The 18,068-nt window shown below is 45.7% G+C and overlaps 1 protein-coding gene across 13 annotated transcripts in view; it reads right to left on the bottom strand.

The window, feature by feature from the left end:
* Positions 1 to 18,068, bottom strand: part of afdna (afadin, adherens junction formation factor a) — a 92,497-nt gene that overhangs the window by 11,196 nt on the left and 63,233 nt on the right. For all 13 annotated transcript variants that reach the window (XM_079345549.1, XM_079345559.1, XM_079345560.1 and 10 more), the window contains 11 exons: positions 10,812 to 10,877; positions 10,643 to 10,716; positions 7,979 to 8,097; positions 5,742 to 5,942; positions 5,284 to 5,375; positions 4,925 to 5,119; positions 4,576 to 4,720; positions 4,084 to 4,486; positions 3,737 to 3,984; positions 3,433 to 3,644; positions 2,640 to 2,819 (listed from right to left, as the gene is read on the bottom strand). In XM_079345549.1, the coding sequence (XP_079201675.1) occupies positions 2,640 to 2,819; positions 3,433 to 3,644; positions 3,737 to 3,984; positions 4,084 to 4,486; positions 4,576 to 4,720; positions 4,925 to 5,119; positions 5,284 to 5,375; positions 5,742 to 5,942; positions 7,979 to 8,097; positions 10,643 to 10,716; positions 10,812 to 10,877 (1,935 nt within the window). The remainder of the gene's footprint in view (positions 1 to 2,639; positions 2,820 to 3,432; positions 3,645 to 3,736; positions 3,985 to 4,083; positions 4,487 to 4,575; positions 4,721 to 4,924; positions 5,120 to 5,283; positions 5,376 to 5,741; positions 5,943 to 7,978; positions 8,098 to 10,642; positions 10,717 to 10,811; positions 10,878 to 18,068) is intronic.

Below are 18,068 nucleotides of genomic sequence, written 5' to 3'. Positions count from 1 at the left end.
GAGAGGGAGGAGAAGAGAGGAGAAACTGAGGAGTCAAATATATAAAAGGAGAGAGAGAGAGGGAGTGACAAGCAGTAAATTAAAAACAACACTAAGCTCTTTTTTTCTCCCTTCTGATCTTTCAATTCTCCCTAATTCACCAAAAAAACAAAATCAACAAACCGCTGCGCTTCAATGACACTCGCTGTTTTCTATTTCTCTGAGCATGAAGACCAATAAAAACCTGCCATTTAACTAAATCACTGGAGCGGACCAATCACAGTGCGCTCCTTTAACCTCGGCTCTCCGAGCGAGCGGCGTGGACGCCTCCAGGAGAAGTGTTGTTAGCTAACGTCTGCAGATCCAACGATTGATTTCATGACACAGAAGGAGAAATAAAACTGCTGGTTGACGCTGAAACGTTACTGTTGATGCTCGTAGCGGCCATGTTGGATTTTAACTGAAGGTCCTCCCAGTTTAAAAGTCCGACTTCAGGTTGGCGTTCCTGACGACGTTGCAGACCAGATCACACCATCGAGTACATTTTTTGTTTTCATATTTAGACGCCCGACTTCAGCGGCTTCTCTTTGCGTCTTCTTCGTTTCGCTTGAAGGTCGACCCTGGTACTGAACGAGTTCAGAGCTTCTCAGCTGTAGACGTTTTTATCGTTTCTGCTCTTTTTTAAAATGCAACACGAGGATTCAATGTGTTGCAAATCTTCACATTGTGGTTTTGTTTTTGACGTTTCACGCGGCGTCCGTCGTTTCTGGGAACGAGGCTGTAACATGTCCCGAGTCTTTGTGCTACTTTCACTGCCGGTATATTTGTTTAATGGGGCGCTGGATGGCCTAGCGGTTACGTCCCATGCCTACCGTACAGAGGCTGTAGTCCTCGATGCAGCGACCATCGTGACGGCCCTTTGCTGCATCTCTGTCTCTCTCTCCTCACAACACTTCCTGTCTGTCTTCAGCTCTACGCCCAAATCTATCTTTTGAAGTTCCTTCGATTCAGAAAGAAAAAACTCTCATAAAAAGGTCGAAACTCTGCATTAGTGTAACCCTGTGAATGAACCCTCTCTTTCTCATCGGTCTTCTGTCAACTGACTTTTCAACCTTGCAGCCAGAAAGAGTTTCATAAAAGCAGCAAATGAAACACAAGAGATCAGTTAAAAATTACAGAAAAAAGAGAGAGAGAGAGAGAGAGAGAGAGAGAGAGAGAGAGAAACCAAACCAATGGACATGAAGAGGTTAATAATTACACACACTCCGCCACACCCTCGCAGTCTCAACACGATCCAGGCTCGCCGACCACTGAAGCCGACCTCATCCAGCGCACACAGCTGCTTCCGTCTGCAGCTGCATCCACTCGCACACGCCACATCCACTTATTGTTTTACACGTTCACCACATTCACAGTCACACAAATCAGACCTAACGTCTCCTGACTTGTGGAATCACCAGAGATCCGCCTGGAACAATCTGGACAGTTGACAGAAACGTTAGCGCCAGGACTGTGCTTGGCGAGGTTTTAACTCGAGTCTGGACCGCAGAAGTATCAGACGCTTTCTGTATTTCTGACCACACAGGCCGACTCTACCCTCAGATTTCTCTCACAGGCCGACTAAAGGGTTAATTCACACCTGGGTATATTCCCAGTGTAAAGGAACAGACTAACAAAGAGTTGTCAGAATTGTTTCAGGCAAATATTTCTAACATTAAAGGAATGGATTTTAGACACTCGGAGAACCAGGATGCAGGTAACCTAAAGTTTTCTACATTTGAAGAACTATCATTTTGTGATTCTAAGTTGTAGCATTTATTTTAAGAGTTAAAATTGAATCATGTAAAAAAAAAAAAAAATCTTTCTAATGAGATTAAAAAAAAATTTTCAGAGGAAATCAGTGTTGACATTAAAATAGATCAGGAGGAGTATTTATCACGCTTGTCTAATAAATAGAATCAGCTCGAGTGAGGCCGATTCTTTGCAATGAGCGAGCGAGACTCAAACTGTTTGGACAGACCTTTAAAGACTGAGTGAAAAGGATGTTACATTCGCCGTGGTGACACTCCTGATCAAGATCCAATAATCCAGATTAATTAAAGGGGATAATCAAATTGTGAACGAGCGCTCAGGATGCAGAGAATCCCCGTTGAAATGAGACCACTGACGCTTTCTTCATGGCTCACTCTCTGCCGTGCAAGGCGGCACATTTGCTGCATTTACATTATATGGAAGATCTCACTGTCACCTGCACGCTCAGACACACCTGTGGCCTTTACCTGCCCTTGCTTTTTCAGTCAGATGTATCCATATGATGTGAATGCAGCATCCATAGCATCCCCAGCCTGCCTTCCCCAAACCCCCCCCCCCTCCATCCCTCCAGCCAATCAGATTTAAGCAGCTCAGCATGGCAAAGCGATGACAGAAGCATGTTGCAGATGCACATTGCAGGACATTCATCGTGGGAGCGCTGCCGCGGACCTCATTTCAATCATCAGATTTCCTACGACACGCCCTTTCTCATGTTATTGACCACAGATTTGTTTCCAAGCCGTCACTTGTTGACATTAAAACCTAAAAAACAACCAAAAAAAACAAATAGAAGTCACAGTGTTTCCTTCCTAATCCCGTCGTCGCCGTCACCCGGCGCCCATTCTTACCCTGGCTCTCTTCTCGGCCTCCAGCCTCTGCATGATCATCATGGTGTCCACGTCCTCCTCGTCTTCGTCCTCCTCGTCTTCGTCGCTCTGCTTGGACTCCTGGAGTCGTTTCTGGAACTGCCACTCCAGCATCAGCTTCCTGAGGCGGTCGCTTTCCTCAGCCGTTCGCTCCGGCTTTGCCTGAAAACAAAAAGCAGAATGTCACTTATTTGTTAATGCACTATAGTTTTGAGGTCTCACAGTTTTTCTTGTCCTTTGAAGTCAGACGGCATGAAGATGGAGTTGCAGATCGGTTAGATATCGACTCTTAGGATGCTAATTTAGCCAATAATAAACTGACTTTCAAGAAAATTCTCTTTGCAAAAAAAAAAAAAAAAATTTTTTTTTTTGGTCTCTGAACTTGATCACAGGGTAGCCATGCATCATTCGTCTTTAATTACTCCATATGGGACCATAAGATCATTAAGCCAGAGATGTACTTGCAACCAGCTGTGCCATGAAAGCAGCAGTCTACAGACTTGGTTCTACGCTCAACGTGTAGCTGGAGGAAACCTCTAGAGGGCGCAACAGGGAGTTGAAGGATGTAAATTACAGACAGAGCGACACTTTGAGATGTTAAATAGTGAGAGGGGCATCAACAAAGTCGTGACGTAATGACTCTAAACCTGTCACACAGTGGGGGAGTGCGTTTCACTCATACAGGTGATGCAAAACTAAACGTCTGCCTGGGTGTTTGATGGCTCCACGCTGTGTTGACCCCGTCACATCTCATCTGCCTCCACACCGTTGTTACCTGGAGATCCTGGATCTCTTTGTCCAGCAGGTCGACGATGTGAAGCTGCTGCTGTTTCTCCGCCTTCTCCCGAGCGTCTCGCTTCCAGGGGTCGGGGGACAAACTGTCACTGGACAGCTCCTCCTTACTGATGGTGATGTACTGCAGGTCCCGCCTCTCGATGGTGCGTGGCTGCTGCTGCGGTAACAGCTCCCTGATCACCGTGTCCATACCTTCGAGTGAACGACACCGTATGCGTTGGTTTAAAACTGGGAAAGTCGACATTTTAACAATCAGAGAGGAGGAGCAAAGGTTAGACGTTTACCAGGCGGGTGGTTGGCGCTGGCAGGAGGAGGAACGGCTGAGCGAGGCAGGCTGGCCAGCTTCTCCGGTCTGGGAGGGGGAGGCTGAGGCTGAGGGGGGAGGTAGGGCTGGGGTGGGACCACGGAGGGCAGAGGGGGCTGGTGGTGAGGAGGGGGCATGGTTCCTCCGTTGTTGTGAGGTTGGACGGGCATGACGGGGTTGGCCCGGATCTGGCCCAGCTTCCTCTCCTGCTCTCTCCTCTTCCTCTCCCTGTCAAATCATCATCACCGTACGTGTAAGAGATTATTTTTCTCTTTTTTTATTAAAAATGTCAAAAGAGTTTCAAAAAAAAAAAAAAAAAAAGCTCACCTCTCCTCCTCCAGTCGAGCTTTCTCCTTCTCATACCAGCGCTGCTGCTCTTCTCGTTTCTTTCGGTCCGCGGCCTGCTGGGCGGTCACTGCGCTGACTGCAGTGGGAGGCGGAGGGAGTGGAAGGTCGGGTTGGGGGTCGTAGACGTCGTAGGCTTCGGGGTAAGTGGTCGGCGGCGGCGGAGGAGGAGGGGGCAGGTCGGAGCGGGATGGCTGCTGGCCCGGATGCGGCTGCACGGAATGAGGGGCGTTGGGCGTCTTCCATCGGCCCGGCCCGGTCTTCTGGTTCAGAGTCTTGTTGGAGGAGGAGGACGAGGCGGAGAAGTTGAGGTGCTCCTGGCTGGACGTGGAGGACTCCAACGAGGAGGAGACCTGCGGCTGAGGGGCCCAGTGGTCAAGACCTCCTACACAGACACAAAGACAGAAACGATCATCCATCTTGGCATGGTGAAACCAACATCAAGCACTCTCAGGATCCTCTCTGTTTGACTACCTCCTGGCAGGCCCCTCTGGTAGTCCATATCTCTGTGTTGGTAGTCCAGGTCTCGATGCTGGTAGTCCTGCTGATAGTGCTGCTGCATGTCTGGCCTCATGCCTCCTGGCGGCGGGTACAAGTCTTCCTGCGAGTGGTTAATCCGCTGCAAGACGATAAAATGGAAGAAAAATTAGGGAGTAAAAAAAAGAAAGAAGAGGGAGCAGAGTATGGAAGACGTTAAGTCCACGGATCTGCTCCGGCGATTTCTCTGAATCATACCTAAAAAAAAAAAGACTAAAATGTGTTAAATGTCCTGACTCCTCCTGAGAGATAACCAGTCACAGAAGGTTTTACGCTGCTGCTCTACCTGCATGCTGTTGTGGATGTTGTCGACCACAGGGAGGCGCTCTCTGTCCTCCATGCCCTGCCAGTGCTGTGGTGGCCCCTGGCCGGGACCCACCACCCGGTCTGTGCTCTTGGAGGCTGGGATGGTGAAGTACTCCCTGGAGTAGGTCTGGGTGGGGATGGGGTAGGCCTCTGGGCGGGGAGGGGAGGGTTCGTCCTGACAAATGAAAACAGAGGTCACTCGGGACAGTAATGAAGAGGAGCAGGACATGAAAAGAAAATGATTCTCATGTCTGCGCTAAATACTGTCCGCCCGACTGTCTCGTCTGCTGCGACATTCCTCACACGGACGCCACTTTCATCGGCCTTCTGCTAACTCACGTCTGCACACAGGTTGCCAGTAGAGACGGAGGTGATCTTCGTGCCAGGTCCTCCGGCGTAAACAGCTTTGCTCGCAGGACTCTGACCCTGATCTGTAGACGGGACGAAAGGAGCGACAGTGAGCTTTAAATGCATTCACACTATCAAAACACCAAAATCAGGAGGAATTCATCAGATGAGCAAAAGCAGTAACTATTTGTCTTTCTGTGAACACAGAGCAACGTTTCAGCAGCAGTGCGTTTGAAAATATCACGGTGAAATTTCCATCCCTATTCAGGCCAATTCTTCTCCTTTTAAAGTCTTTTAAAGTCTTTTTTGGTCTTTTTTTTCCTTTAGACAGACGGACAGGAAACACAGGGAGGCGAGAGAGAGACAGAGAGAGAGAGACGGTCTCTCTAATAAAGACAGGGGACAGAAAAGATAAGTTCACGTGTCTCTCAGCGTGCCGGAGGGCTTACTGGCTACGTTGGGACTGGAGCGGTGGTCGGCTCGGTTCTTGAGGAGCCGCTCTTCTCCGCTCATCTTCTTTGGTTCGGGGTAAGAGTCCCAGCCGCCTTGCGGACTCTCCGGAGAGCCGTTCTGCACCGAGTTGTTGTACAACTCGAATCCTTCGCTCTTTGGTCGCAGCTTCCCGTTTTTGTCCCGCCCTCTGTCTGACGCTGGAGAGAGGAAAGAAAAAGAGACGACGTGAGAAAAGGAAGGAAGGAGATGAAATGAAAGTTTCAGAATAAAATACCACATGTATCTTATTTAAAAGGTCCATTCACTGGATGTTCAAGGATACAACCTTTTTTCCTTCTGGGAATGCATTTTGTATTTGGCTGTGCTGCGAAAACTTTGGTGATCGTTTGTAAATCATTTGCAATATTTTTTGAGTTGTTAAGGCCATTTAATTCCTAATTCATCGGGCGCTGGTGTCCTCGTGCTTAATGCGCTCGCCCCGTGTACAGTATGGAGGCCGTAGTCCTCCCAAAAGGTCACTCCCCACCCTCTTCTCTTCGTTGTTGCATCTCAACAGAAAAGACCAAAAAATAAATCTAATAAAACCAACGACAACCACTTTTTCACATTATACTTTTCAAGCATTTTATCTGAATATTTATCGTTTTAAACAACACGATTAAACTCTTTAACAGCTTAATCAATAAGTTATTTCACGATCTGGAGGAAAACAAAATATTAAATCTGTGTCGTCTTTCTCGTCTCTGTGAAGCTGCATCGAGAGTCAGGGAGTTTTAACAGCAACAGTCGACGTATAAAACGTCACGCTGATCTTCAGACACTTTCTTTAAGCGTTCTTTTTCCTTCCTCATATTAAGTGTCTCACTGCTTCTTCCGACTGCTCAGTCTGTGAGAAACCAAACTCCATGTCCAGTTTCCCAGCATTAAATTCTCTTCAAGAAAGAAGAAGGAGAAAAAAAAAAAGACTAAGCGTCCTTCACTTCCAGAGGAATCTAACCACGACGTAAACACTCTGCGGTGCAGAGAATTGAGGAGAAACACCCCGTTAGCGTCATCCTGGACCGCAGAGCGGCCGGGCCAGAAGACTTCCTTAATGAATCTAAGGTCACATTCCTGCAGACAAAGAGCAGCACTCAGCCAGACAGCCCAGTAAACTCTACACCATGCATGCATGTGTGTGTGTGTGCGCGCATGTCTGGACACACACACACAAACACTCATTATTTCCTTCAGTCTGTTCGCCGGCTTTTTAAACTGAAGACAACAAGAACAGTGTCTGCTTCTCCTCTTTCATTCATGAAACACTGAATCACTGTCACAAACGTACAAAAGTCCATTTATTACAGATGTTGAACTAAAACCTGCAGCTTTCAGGGGGAAACGGACGAGTCTGCTTTCTGCCTCTCACATGAATGATGAATTGAAGCTACGCAATAAAAAAAAAAAAAAAACTGTTCTGTGAAATCTGCTCTCCTTGCTCGTTGCTTTTTGTGCTGCTAGCTAAGGAACAACGCGGGTAAATTAGCCTCAAGCTAACTCTGGTGTTCCCTGCAAGAATAAAGAGTGAAAGAAAAATCAGTGAAAGTTGACCTTAAGCCCCCCTATTGAACTTTGAATTTCATCAAATCTGCAGCTCTCATTAGGGATTTAATTTCACTCAATTAAAAATCAATAAACCATTTATGCAAACAACAACAAGAGCAAACTTTCTGTAATGGCACAACTTTTTTTTTTTTAACTGGTCCATGAAACGTGCAGAACGAAGTGAAAAAAACACATCCAGTCTATAAATAAAGTCAAAGACCTCAGATGATAAGCCAATTAACAAAAAGATTGATCAGTTTTTTGTAGAGACGTTTTTTTGAGTCATCGGGAGCACAATGCGGATAAATCTGAATCAACTGTTCAGTCCAAAAAGCAAAAATATTCCACTTCAAATCACAATGACAAGAAGTGAATCTGCACGGTGCCGAGGCTGAAACGTTTGTTTCACGATTCATTTCATTCATTTTTAAAGAAAGTGCATCAGAAGCATTTTTATAAAAGTGCCAGAATTAGTGAGTTAGTTCACTTAAAACTGATGTTATTTTACAGTCAATGATCAAAGTCTTTCAAATGATCTCAGAGCGTCACGCACTTAAACTACACAAAGATCTTAACGAAGATCTAGAAGAAAAACTAGTCATGAAGAAATGCACATGAACTGTGTCTGTTGGTAAATGATGGCGCTCACCTCTCTGCATCAGGGGGCTGGGCTGGTTGAGGAGCGTGGCCAGGCCGTGGTAAATGGCTCCCTGCTTGGCGACCTCCAGAGTCACGACTGATCCTGTCCTCGTCATCAGCTCGGCCGCCCTGAAAACACAGGGAGAGAGAGAGAGGGAGGGAGTGAGCGAGCGAGCGAGAGGGAAAGAGAGGGAGAGAGAGGGGGGGATTCAACGAAACTTCAAAGGATCTGACACACTTGAGCTAATCTCGGCGGTGGAGTCATTAAATGAATATAATGCACATTAATATTTAAGTCTCCCGTTTCTCTGCAACGAGCTATTTCGAGCTCCATCTTTAAATCATCTGCACGAGTTCATCTGAAGGCTTCTACAAACTGAGACAGCTACTCTGCTGAAGCTCCATCAGATCACGCACGCACGCGCGCGCGCGCACGCACGCACGCACACACACACACACACACACACACACACACACACACACACACACACACACACACACACACACACACACACACACACACACACACACACACACACACACACACACACACACACACACACACACACACACACACACACACACACACACACACACACACACACACACACACACACACACACACACACACACACACACGACATGAAGTCAGCCTCCTTTATTACAGATCTGTGTTTAATGCACGCCACTGAGGATGTTCAGGCGGTTGCTATGATACCAGAATCCAAACCTCGATATGAAGATTTAAAAAATGAAACGCTATGAGTGCAGGGTTGATAACGCAGCAGCCAGTAATGTCAGTAAACTTCTGCACGCCGTCTAAAATGCAAAGATACGCTGGCATGTTTTTAGTTGTTTGGACTCTCGTCATTAAAAACTATTGCAGAAAAAAAACAACCCTGGTGCACACATGGCCCTGAGTCAGGTCTGAATAGATCTGAAGTGTTGGGTCTTTGCAGTATTATTGATCTAAATAACAGATTGTCTGGCTCTCAAACACCAGTTTATAGTCTCTCTCTCTGCATCCAATCACGACGGAGAAATAAAGCAGACGGCTTTTATCTACAAGGATTATCTCCGTCACTGCCAGAGAATCACTTCGCTCTAATTTGGTTCACTCCTGCCGTGTCACACGCCTCTTTTTCACCCACCAGCCACATGTGCAGCGCTTTCACTAAATCCTATAAATAGCCGAGGGGCAGATCACACACAGAAATGAGCCATGTGTGACCGAGTGGATGGAAGTTGGAGAAATGCAGAGACGAAACTCGACGTAGAGCAGAGCGCAGATTTTAAACCAGGTGCTTGAAACGTGGCAGAATTTGAAGCTTTTTTTTGTGTTGCCTAAAGAGCTGCGAATGACTCGATATAAACTCGCTGTAACAGGAGGAGAGGAGAAGACTTCAGGATGATAGCTAATTATCTGACAAGTTCTGAAAACGCCTGATTGGACTCTGCTATCATTTTAAATGTGAATCAGGCCTGAACACGCTGACAGAGAGGAATAACTGGATTAATCTGAGCAGGGCGTTAGCCACTGAGCTCCACGCTGCTGTTTCCAAAACACAAACACACCATCTCTTTTTTTTCAGACATGTTGGAAGTTTTTTTTTTTTAACGAGGGAAAATGAGATGCTACTGCGTCAGTGAAAGAACCTCAAGATGTCTCAACCCGGTGGTTATCGCTGTGACATTTTACTTTTTAAATGTTTCGCTTGAAATAGAAATTTAAATTTGAGTCACATCATCGTAACATGGTGGGAAATGTGTGGACATTTTTTTTTTTTTAAAGGTTATTTTTAGTCTCACAGATAAAAACAGAGCGGGATTTTCTTGTGCAAACTTCCACGACAGACAGACAGACAGACAGACAGACAGACAGACAGACAGACAGACAGACAGACAGACAGACAGACAGACAGACAGACAGACAGACAGACAGACAGACAGACAGACAGACAGACAGACAGACAGACAGACAGACAGACAGACAGACAGAGCGAGCGAGCGAGCGAGCGAGCGAGCGAGAGCGAGGCAGGCTTGAAGAAGTCGAACAGCTGCAGCAACACCTGATTTCTTCATAAAGTTGATGTTCATTCTTGAAGTGCTGCTGGAGCTTTTTGACCTCTTGAACCCGACAGAGGACGTTAAAACTGTTTGAACATAAAAAGTCTGATTTTTAGACCTCACACAGAAACATCTTTTAAGGCTCTAAAAACTTTTTTTTTTCCCCACATTAAAAATGTAATTTAGGTTGTGGAAGTGTAGATCGATCGTTCAAAAGAAAGAAGCTGTGAACTACTTTGATATTTAAGAATTGTTTCAGGTGATTTCTTCAAGCTTTGGGAACAGCCGATTCTCCGATTATTTCTGGAACATTCTGCAAAGAAGCTTCACTTTCATTTCACACCAAAACGTTCATATTGATTCTGCAAACGGGGGAAAGTTTGAGTCCCGGTCTGGAAGTTCACACGACGCCTTTCGGACACTCCGACAGCGGCGTTGATAACAACAATGTGTTTGTTATTAAATCTAACGCTTTCTCATCTTCTTGGGACTTTCAGAGTCAAAGAGCTCGACTGACTTCAGATTAAGGGATCATTTTTGCTCGACACTTTGGAGACTTAACTGAAAAAAAATCGAGGAGAGAATTGACTGAAAAAACGTTTGTTACCTCTCTTGTGATAAGCCGACCAGACTGCGCCCGTCCACACTCAGCAGCTGGTCACCAGCAGCCAAACGCCCGTCCTGTAAAAAATAATAAATAAACACAGCAAACTGAGTCACTCTGTTTTTCTTTTTGTCATCATAATAATCCTTTCCTGTGAGTACTGTATACTCACCACATCAGCTGCTCCGCCTTTGACCACAGACTTGATGTAGATGCCCAGTTTCTCCTGCCCGGCACCCTGCAGACACACGGACAGTTTCATCTTTTTAAATAAGCCGGGGTAGATCTGTGGAGTCGAGGAAAGACTCTCTCTCTCTCACAAACACCTTTAAAAATGTATGAAAATAAAAACTCTGTGGCTGCTGCTGGAGTGAGCTTCCTGACAAACCACTAAATTCAGTTTGGAGAAAGTCTGAGTCCAGGAGCTCTGTTCAGAGGTGAAGAGTTAATGAGTCCTCCTTTAACACTTTCCAGAGACTGACTTGAATCTACATTTATAAATACGAGGTTTCCTCCGTCAGAGGACTGAAGATGCAGAAAAGTAAAAACACGTTCATCACACTCAGCCAGACCAACGTGGACTGCCAGGTTGGGACTTTTCTTCAGCGCTCTGATTGGTGGAAAATCAACAAGAAGTCCGACACGAGGAAACCAGGAAAAAGTAAAAACATCTGATGTGACACAGTGACCTTCTCACCGCGTGAAGAAGTGAGCGCAGCAGCTCCAAGAATTTTAAAAAACACGATTTGACCAGCAGCTGATTCAAGAGTGGACGCTGAACAGAGCAGGATTAGAAACACGATGGTGAAAAGTTCACCGACATGTCAAAGTGAAACTCTTCAGCTTGTTTGTTGAGTTTCAAGCTTTACTTTTCCATGACTCTGCTGAATCACGTCTCCACACAGGGATATGGGATGTTTGTATTTTGTGTCATAACATTTACTTTGGCCAAATCCTCTCTTTACCAAACAGCAACACGGAGCAGACGTGGCGGCCTGCTATCAGACGTATCGCACCGCTTCCTTTGCCTTCTTTGACATGCTTATCCTCCGAGTGAGTGCGACAGCAGACAGAAAAAATAACTTCCCTGATGCAGACGCTCTTTGCTGTGCTTCATATGAAACATTTGGAAACACTTCTCCACCATAAACACAGCCCTCTGGGTTTCTTTTTTTGTCGTCGTTGGGAAGCCGAAAAGGAGCAAAAAAAAAACACAAAACTCCCGACGGAAACATCGAGATGTCTTTAAGTTTTCTTCAGGGCTGCTTAAATCTTGGAAATCGGGCGAAGGAAACAGAAATTGCACACAAACTACCTGCGCATTAAGAATCACAGCGTGTCTATAAAACCGCTCATAAAACTGTGAGGGAGTCTTAATTGCTGCCACTCGTCAGAGCTGGCACCCTGGCAGTGTGTGTGTGTGTGTGTGTGTGTGTGTGTGTGTGTGTGTGTGCGCCTGTCAGTAATGTGTAGTTAAATGCATTTATCTTCTACCTCTGCGCCGTGTAGCCTATCAAGACATTTTAAAACCACATTTATTTCCAAATGTTCCCGAAAGGAACAGCTCGTGAAGAAACACCTAAAAATCAGTCGGGACAATAAAGCAGAGAGTCTTTTATTTTGTCTTCAGCAGCAGTTTCTGGATCGGCTCAGTGTCACAGCAGTAATGGAGGCGTTGTGCCGGCGAGCCGAGCCTGATGAGCTCACACTGTCCTACTCCTCCCGTGATCGTAGGAAAGTCGGGGTGGAACGTCGTTTACGACCAGACGTTAAAGCTTCACCTGCTCACGCTGTGCGACCCGACTGTCGGGCACGACCTGAGAGCTCAGACTGTACGAGTGAAGCCGGGGCGGGGCGAGGAGCCGCTGCTCCTTCACATGGGAAGCAGCCAGCTCAGGTGGTTGAACTCAGTGGAGGGATTATAGATCCACCTCTGAACCCCAGCAGGAGAGAGAGAGAGAGGGGAGTCTGGGTCGACTTCCTGCGCCTGCTCACTGGCATGTTGCACGAGGACGTTGTTTGCTGTAATCTGTGGCCGATCGTTGACTTGCGGCTGCAGGAAACACGCAGCAGGGTCATGAAACAACCTGCACCAACAAAAAGCTTTGTGTCGACTTGTCACGATATAAAAACGTCGTGTACCTCTCTGGTCTTTGATCGGGGCACATGTTTCTCCCTCGAGTGTTTTCAGAACATGTTGTTCACAGCAAAACTCCAAACAAGTGTTCCTGCCTGTTATTTCAGCGCTGATGCATTGAATTTTAACTCACGATCACAATCAACAAGCGCAGGAAAATACTTCAAATACAAACACACAACACAGAGAAAATGAACGCCTGCCAAATGTTGTGTGTTTGTTTGCATTTTATGAGGATAGAGTTGCATTCACAGCCTCCATCAGCAGATCTGTGTCCAAGTTTCTGCAGCACAAAATGCCAGCAGCAGAGACAAGTCGTTGTTTCGGCCTCCTGTCTGCGCTGAATGTGTGCGTGCACATGTAATAATGAGGCTGGATTCATGCGGGCATGAGTGACATAGAGATGAGAGCGGAGCAGTGAATCACTCGGACTGTTTTACGTCTGTTGTACATTACCAGAAAAGGACATTAAAGGGCCTCTGTGTAGGATGGAGCCACAGATTCATGGGCTTATATAGACGAGGGGGATTAGGGCGCCGAATCAGGCTGCACAGACTCTGGTGGGAATTCCCTGAATCTCCCCTGAGGGATGTTCAGAGGGGCTTTTAGTGAGTTAAAGGGGTCCTGAAGGGGGGGGGCTTTCAGAAGGGCCAGGACTTCCAGCGTTAGTAATCCCGTGCAGAAGCGTGACAGAGTTAAAAAACAACATGTCTGCAGCTTTGATTTATGGAAATCTGTTTTTAAACTGTGCAGTTTGAGCATTCAGAGTCACGAAACCTCACAAGATAACGTTTCAAAACACTGTTGTCTGACAGTTAAAAGTCAGACAACGCAAACAGCTGAACGTTTCACAACCTCTGGGATTTTTTTTTTGTGCACAACATCCGAGTGAGCGAGGACGCACGCGTGTGATGCAGCAATCCATCTCGTCTGACAAAATGTCAAACAGAGGGACTCGGGTTGGGAAACTTTGGGTGTCTCAGGATACGATTAAGTGAGACTGGCTGAGTTTCTTGCTGTTCCATTTAGCTAAAGAGCTAGCATTAGCACTTAGCTCGGAGCGACTGATTAGCCAGGTACATTTTTTTACCCACCTCTAAGAAGCCAATCAGTGTCGTGCATTTGGAATATGTGTTGTTATTTCATGACAGCGTCCTCTATAAAAGACGTGTGCGAGGAGGTCTGTCAATCACACAACCATTAAGAGCAATCAGCACAACCCATGAGCTCACGCTGAACGTCTTTCTGCCACACAAACAGACGAGAAGAGGGGGGGGGCAGCGAGCAGAGTGCAAACAGATGTGCACCAACACAAACGTCACCGACCTTCAGCCTAGAAAACAAACCGTCCTTCAACAGGATGACTGAGTCTATGAGCATGTAGGAAGAGGAACATGCATGAGAACACCTGAGGGAGCTTTACTGCTCTGGTTCTTTAAAGTAACCTGACAGGAGCACACCTTAAAGCTGCCGTAAAGTGAGGAAGGAGTCTCGGCTACTCGGCCATTTCAGGAGACGTTTTCACTCGGGACATTTGAGCTCTCTGCTCGGACTTTGGAGTTGCTTTAAATTGTATTTCAGTGAAGCTTTATTGTGCATGAATCTCGTCAATTTCCTGAGGTAAGCTTTGCTGACTGCAGATTCAAATTGCCCTCCCAGTACGAGCCCGCTAACTGGAAAGCTACAGAAACAGCCATGAAAGAAAAGTGGACGTGCCACACCTGAACACAAAGTAAGCAGGGAAGGACGTGTGCGTAAATCACAGCCAACACAACTGATATGCATCATTTTTGTCTGGATAAATTGTCGTCCTGCTGCAAACTTAAAAAAGGCGAATTCCCAGGATGACCCTCCTGCCATCTTGCTGTTTTTTTTTTGTTTTTTTTTTTAATCAAACGACGTCTGAATCTGGTTAACAACATAAAAACAGACACATGACTTGTGTTTTTGAAATGTGTGTTTGCTTCCACGGAGAAGTGCGAGTCCGTGTCAGTGAGTGTGCACAGTGAGAGGAGGGAAGCTGAAATCGAGGGGAATACTTTCCCAAGAGGTCGAAAATATACTCGCAGAGGTTTCCTCCTCCTGTCAACGCGTTTCTATTTCAGAAACAGTGATCAAACTACTCCCTCCGTTTAGACTCGTAGAGAACCAACAAAATGAACAGATTCAGTAGAGACGCAGCTTAAGAAGACTGCAGCACTCCTTTTAAACACTAGGTGTCAGAGTTAACGATCTGCTCCTTTAAAGGACCAAACTGCGATTCATCGTGTAGCTCGTCTTTCCTCAGATAATCTCATTAAACCCCCAGAGATGAAATCAAAAATATAAAACCAACTTTTCATCATGACGGAGCAGATCAGACGGGACATTTTGGAGACAGGAAATGTTTTTAGCTGGTCAGAAGATGGACAACGTGCATCGCTCTTTTCCTGTTAGCGTCTTCACTACAGCCAAGTCGTGATTCCACCGCGGTCAGATTTACGGCGCCTTTCAAAACCAGCGCCAAAACGCACAAAAGTTCTCCTCCACACAACGCAAAACACCTCCTGCCCGAAGCTTTACAGGAAGGCGAGTGTGTGTGCGGCACATCCTCCCATTGTCCGAGGCCTCTTAGGGGGGCATCCCTCTCATACTATTGTTCCACCATTACGGCTCAGCTAACAAACAAACACAACAAACACATCAAACACCGAGCAAACAAGCAGCTCGGAGAGTTTGTACTGAAGGAGAACTTTCCCTGGGTCGTTCACGTCTCAAACTCGCCTGCTCTCCCGCTTCCTCAAAGATACAAAACTCCCTTTGATTCTTTTTTTTCTTCTTCACAGTTTTAAGCTGCACTACCTGATTTTAAATGTAGATAAATGACAGGACAGTTCCTGCAGACCTTTAAGTATCATTAGGCTCCTCTGGTTCATTCGTCCCTCAGTAGGCTAAATTTAAACCCTCCCCTGGGTGTGAATTCTCCTGACATTATCCCGCTGCGTTCTAACACCAGCTCACTCCAACATCGTGTGGAAAACAAAAAACCAGGAGACCTGCAGGAGAAACTGGGAATATGTTTTGAGTGAAAAATGTGACCGTTTGCGTTCACACTTTGAGCTCAACACAAAAAAAACACACACACAATTTCCGATGAAGAGCGGCTTTGTTTTAAGTGAAGAACTTTAGGTTATTTACATAACCCCGGTTCTCTGAGTAGCATGAGTGAGTGTACTGTGTTTCTTATTTAAGAGATTTTTTTTATTAAAAGAGCAAAATAAATATTATGTATGCATAGAGGTACATATTACTCCAAATAAATTTGTTTAAACTTTGCGCTACTTTCCATGTTTGTTCTGTCCCATCTGTATTTTTTATCTTCATGTCAGCCTAATATGCACATTAAAACACGGCGTTTATCTGGTTTGAATTTATGTTGTGCTGCACAATACGTCACAGAAAAGAAAGATTTTTGAAATCTCAGCTTTTTCTAAATATCGTACGGAACAAGTGAGATAAATTCCCAACATCAAACCTCTACAAAAAAAATGTATATAATAAAATGTATATAATAAATTAGATCAGTTTAAAACTGATCTAATTTATTTTTAAAAATGGGATTTGTTAAGAAGTCCAGTCTGGTTCTAAATTTAGTCGTATCCCTCCGACAGCTGGATTGCGACACAGTACAAGTTTAGCTTGGATTGTTTTACTTTTGTACAGAGAGAATGTCCTGTTCTCGGTATTCATCCAGTGTGAAAGATAACGGAGTAAACACAGCAGCACAGGAGGAGAGTTTCCTGTACGACCTGCTGAGGAAAGCCAGCAGATGTACGATGAGGAAAACAATACAATGAGAGCGAACGGGAGATTCTCCTGAGCGAGCTGTTCACATGTGCTCCTCACAGCTGGAGACCGTCCCTGTCAGATTCTGTTTGTTTACAAAGATCTTGTATTTATTTCACGATGCAGTGATGGCGTGCATTAGTGTGCTGAAGACATTAGTTCCTCGTTTCCTTTCTAGGAACCTGAATCAAAGTTTTCACAAGTCGTAACCGACGAGAACGGCCTGAAAGTAAGAACAATGAGTCAATAAAGTCGGACTTGGTTTTTTTGTTTGTTTTGACCGTCTGTATTTCTTGTGTGTACTTTAGTTTAACCATTAGCGGAACGGCCCTGAAGGCAAACAGGGACGGTATCAGAGGGCCGTCACACACACAAACACACACACAGTGTCTGTCAGTGTGTGAGAAAGCTGCTGCACATGAACCAATGAAGAGGGAGAACCTTTATCTTCCTGATTAAAAAATGACACCAAGGAGCCGACGATAAAGAAGCTTGTGATGAGAAAATGTACGATAACGAGTCTGTCTATTCACACGCACAACTTCCCAGGTGTTTAAAACACACACACACACACACACACACTGTTATTAAAGCATTACCTGGTCTCTCCTGCCCACCACAGAAAACCACATGTCTGCGTCTGCCAGACCAGCTCACACGCCTCCTCTGATCCCAGAGAGCGCTTCAACCTGCTAACGTGCACCGACAAGTCCAAGACCGCCAAATTACCGAGGCCAGGACTTAATCCATGCAGCTGAACGTCTGCTGCCTTTTGAAAAATCGCTTTCTACTGCGGGACAAAAAGTTTTCTCCTGTGTGAGGCAAAAAGGAGCGGAGACTCATTTCAAAAAGCTTGTAAAAATAACGCGTAAAAAAAAAAAGCAGCACATAAAAATAAGTAGGGGAAGTATAAAAAAAAAAAAAAAAAGCTGCATAAATTCCAGTCAGCGTGTTTAAAAAGTTGCAGTAAATTCCTGAAATGTTTCCAAGTGCACTGAAATTCCTCCACCAGTTCCTAATTGCAGCGTGTTTGTGTCCCGGCCGAGATCCAGAGGTGAAGTGTCGGCTGGGACGCCGGCTGGTCAGACTGAGGTGGAGCGCTGCTGCTGCAGCTCCACCAGACAAATACCACACACACACACACACAGTTAGTTATATAACAGGACAAAGGCTCAGCCCATGTTACCGGGAATCAAGCAGCTGTCTGACAAAAAAAAAAAAAAAACCCTCTCTACCTGTCGTTCCATCCCACACACACTTCTCCTCAAACGTCCACAAAGCTTTAAACACAGAGCGAGGAGGTTTCCTTCACGTCCTTCCTCCACACACACACACACACACACACACACACACACACACACACACACACACACACACACACACACACACACACACACACACACACACACACACACACACACACACACACACACACACACACACACACACACACACACACACACACAC

The sequence above is a fragment of the Symphodus melops genome (assembly GCF_947650265.1).
Source record: "Symphodus melops genome assembly, chromosome: 1".
Taxonomy (NCBI): domain Eukaryota; kingdom Metazoa; phylum Chordata; class Actinopteri; order Labriformes; family Labridae; genus Symphodus; species Symphodus melops.
Note: the sequence above shows the minus strand (reverse complement) of the source record. Positions and strands in the feature narration are given on the sequence as shown.